The sequence below is a fragment of the Rhagoletis zephyria genome, unplaced genomic scaffold, assembly GCF_001687245.7.
Source record: "Rhagoletis zephyria isolate East Lansing unplaced genomic scaffold, Rhagoletis_zephyria_1.1 Rzeph_scaffold_35718, whole genome shotgun sequence".
Taxonomy (NCBI): Eukaryota; Metazoa; Arthropoda; class Insecta; order Diptera; family Tephritidae; genus Rhagoletis; species Rhagoletis zephyria.
Genome location: NW_016192773.1, coordinates 1 through 3,382, shown reverse-complemented (window position 1 = coordinate 3,382; position 3,382 = coordinate 1). Strand labels below are relative to the sequence as shown.

General features: G+C 33.3%; 1 protein-coding gene across 1 annotated transcript; it reads left to right on the top strand.

The window, feature by feature from the left end:
- Positions 1 to 4: 4 nt before the first annotated feature.
- On the top strand, positions 5 to 3,360 carry LOC108354407 (insulin-like growth factor 2 mRNA-binding protein 1; the record flags this gene model as incomplete). Its single annotated transcript, XM_017605598.1, has 2 exons — positions 5 to 378; positions 2,652 to 3,360. Coding segments are annotated over 2 exons (1,083 nt in total), but the record flags the coding sequence as incomplete, so codon positions are not given.
- Between the last annotated feature and the right edge of the window lie 22 nt (positions 3,361 to 3,382).

The following is a 3,382-nucleotide window of genomic DNA, read 5'->3' as shown; positions in this document are numbered from 1 at the left end:
CAGAGCTGCTGGCGGATTGAACGGTGTCGAATTCGAGGGCAATAAATTGCACTCCGAGCCATTGGATAAAAATCAACGTCGTACTAATCGCAACCAACGCAATCCATATCCCGGTATGCCAGGACCCGGACGTCAAGCTGATTTTCCGCTGCGCATTCTTGTGCAAAGCGAAATGGTTGGCGCCATTATTGGCCGTCAAGGTAGCACCATACGTACGATAACACAACAGAGTCGCGCACGTGTCGATGTGCATCGGAAGGAGAATGTCGGTTCGCTAGAGAAGGCCATAACCATTTATGGTAATCCGGAGAATTGTACAAATGCATGCAAGCGCATTTTGGAGGTGATGCAACAGGAGGCCATCTCAACGAATAAGGGGTGAGTTACGCATGCGCAGTGTGGTTCATATTTCAATTTTAATATTGAAAAAATGGCCATGCATGGTTAAATTTTTTTAAAGAAATTTATGTAAATTTTGATCTTTTTTGATAATAAAGGCAATAGTTACGCGATTTTGTGGAAATTTTAAGACAAATTTTTTTCCCAATTTTATTTTTTAAAGCTAAAATTGGTTTAATTCATTTTCTTATCATTGCTTTTTATAAACAAATAAATATGTAAAAATATAAAAAAAATTAAATTTTCCGAATTCATAAATAAAAAATATATATATTTTTTTCAACAGATGTAAGATAATATGAATTTTGCTGAACCAAAGAGCAAAAATAAAGAAATAAAAAAAATAATTCTATAGCCCGGCAGGTTCTGCAATTCACTTCCGAGTGAATTTGAGTCAAGTTCCCTTTGAATTCAAATTGGCACGGGTTGAAATTCACTCGGAAATGAATTCCAGAACCTGCCCGATTATCTAGAATATTAAGGAAATAGTTTANAAATTTTAAGACAAATTTTTTTCCCAATTTTATTTTTTAAAGCTAAAATTTGTTTAATTCATTTTCTTATCATTGCTTTTTATAAACAAATAAATATGTAAAAATATAAAAAAAATTTAAATTTTCCGAATTCATAAATAAAAAATATATATTTTTTTTTTTCAACAAATGTAAGATAATATGAATTTTGCTGAACCAAAGAGCAAAAATAAAGAAATAAAAAATTTAATTCTATAGCCCGGCAGGTTCTGCAATTCACTTCCGAGTGAATTTGAGTCAAGTTCGCTTTGAATTCAAATTGGCAGGGGTTGAAATTCACTCGGAAGTGAATTCCAGAACCTGCCCGATTATCTAGAATATTAAGGAAATAGTTTCAAAACTTCCAGAAATAAAGCTTAATTTGGAGATTTCATCATGCAGTTAATAAGCTTGACAAGGAGAATATGTTCAGTCTTACAAATATCTAAATACCCAAAAATGGTGAAGATGTTTTGTTTGTCTATANAAAACTTCCAGAAATAAAGCTTAATTTGGAGATTTCATCATGCAGTTAATAAGCTTGACAAGGAGAATATGTTCAGTCTTACAAATATCTAAATACCCAAAAATGGTGAAGATATGTTTTATTTGTCTATATTTTTTTTGTATACCAACTGTGTATAGAAAACGATCAAACTTTGACGAATTTTTTCCACAAACTTGAAATCGTGAAGTAAGAAATTTTAAAGTTTTGAAAAACTACAAATTTTAATTAATTTTAAGATGAGATTTCCGATACAGTCAAAAATAATAAGTGTGTAATCTAAAAAACTCTTAAATTTTCGAAAATAACACAAATTTCTCTTTCAAAAGTTTTTCTTTTAACGTTGAGTAAAGTAAATCGTAAAATTCCGAAGTCGTAAATTTAAAATTTTAAGAAATTCACTTGAAACGGCTTACAAAATATTCAACGTAAAAATTTTCAAAAGCTTTAAAATTAATAAAAAAGTAAACTCTCTTAAAATTTGTGATTGGTTTGAAAATATACAAAACAAGATAGAGGCAACTTTTTTCATCACTCTAAAATCATCTGCTAGAAATATAAATTAAAAGCAAAAAAGTTTATTTTTTAATATTTTAAAATTGGTAAATCTTTCGTAGTTAAAATCAAAACCAAAAATCTTAAAACCGAAGTTTAAGAAAGAAAAAAAATTTGTGGGTTCCCTGCAACANTTTTAATATTTTAAAATTGGTAAATCTTTCGTAGTTAAAATCAAAACCAAGCATCTTAAAACCGAAGTTTAAGAAAGAAAAAAAATTTGTGGGTTCCCTGCAATGGTTAAACCAAAAATTTTCAGAAATAATTTTTGTAGGTCTTTTCTTCAATTTTGAAGAAAGAGTCTAACTAGAAAATACTGATACATCTCGTCAAAATTGATAGGAACTAAACAAATTAAATTTAGTAAAAACTTACAGATTAAGAAAATTTATAAATTTAATACTTACAATTTAAAAACCATTAAAACGTAAAAAATACAAATTGAAAAGAATTTACAAATTAAACAATTACAAAATTGTAAATTATGTACAAAAAATTTAATTTACAAATTAAAAAACTTTCATACATAAATTCTTCAGATTTTTCAGCTATGTTTTTTTAAACAACTTTTCAGCTCTATCAAATATCTATGTCTTACCGTATTTTTTTGTTTCAAATTTAACCCATTCGACTCATGTCCTCTGATTTTAACTGTATTTATTCCTTCGCCCTTCCAACAGCGACATCTGTTTGAAAATTCTCGCCCACAACAATCTCATCGGTCGCATTATTGGCAAAAATGGCAACACCATAAAGCGTATCATGCAAGAGACAGACACCAAGATCACCGTCAGCTCGATCAATGACATCAGCAGCTTCAATTTGGAACGCATAATTACGGTTAAGGGCCAAATTGACAATATGTCACGTGCCGAAGCGCAGATTAGCTCGAAATTGCGTCAAAGCTACGAGAATGACTTGCAAGCAATGGCACCACAATCGCTTATGTTCCCCGGCCTCCATCCGATGGCCATGATGTCGACACCCGGCAACGGTATGGTCTTCAATCCCAGCATGCCATATCAATCGTGCCCGGGCTTCCCGATGTCTAAGACACCGGCGAGCGTGGTGCCGCCCGTCTTCCCCAATGACATGCAGGAGACCACATACCTCTATATACCGAATAATGCGGTGGGTGCGATTATCGGCACCAAGGGCTCACATATACGCAGCATAATGCGTTTTTCGAATGCCTCGCTCAAGATCGCCCCGATCGACACCGATAAGCCGGCCGATATGCAAACCGAACGAAAGGTGACGATCGTCGGTACGCCGGAGGGTCAATGGAAGGCGCAGTATATGATTTTCGAAAAGATGCGCGAGGAGGGTTTCATGTGCGGCACCGAAGATGTGCGACTAACTGTCGAAATAATGGTGGCCAGTTCGCAGGTGAGTTACGCTTAAAATGGTG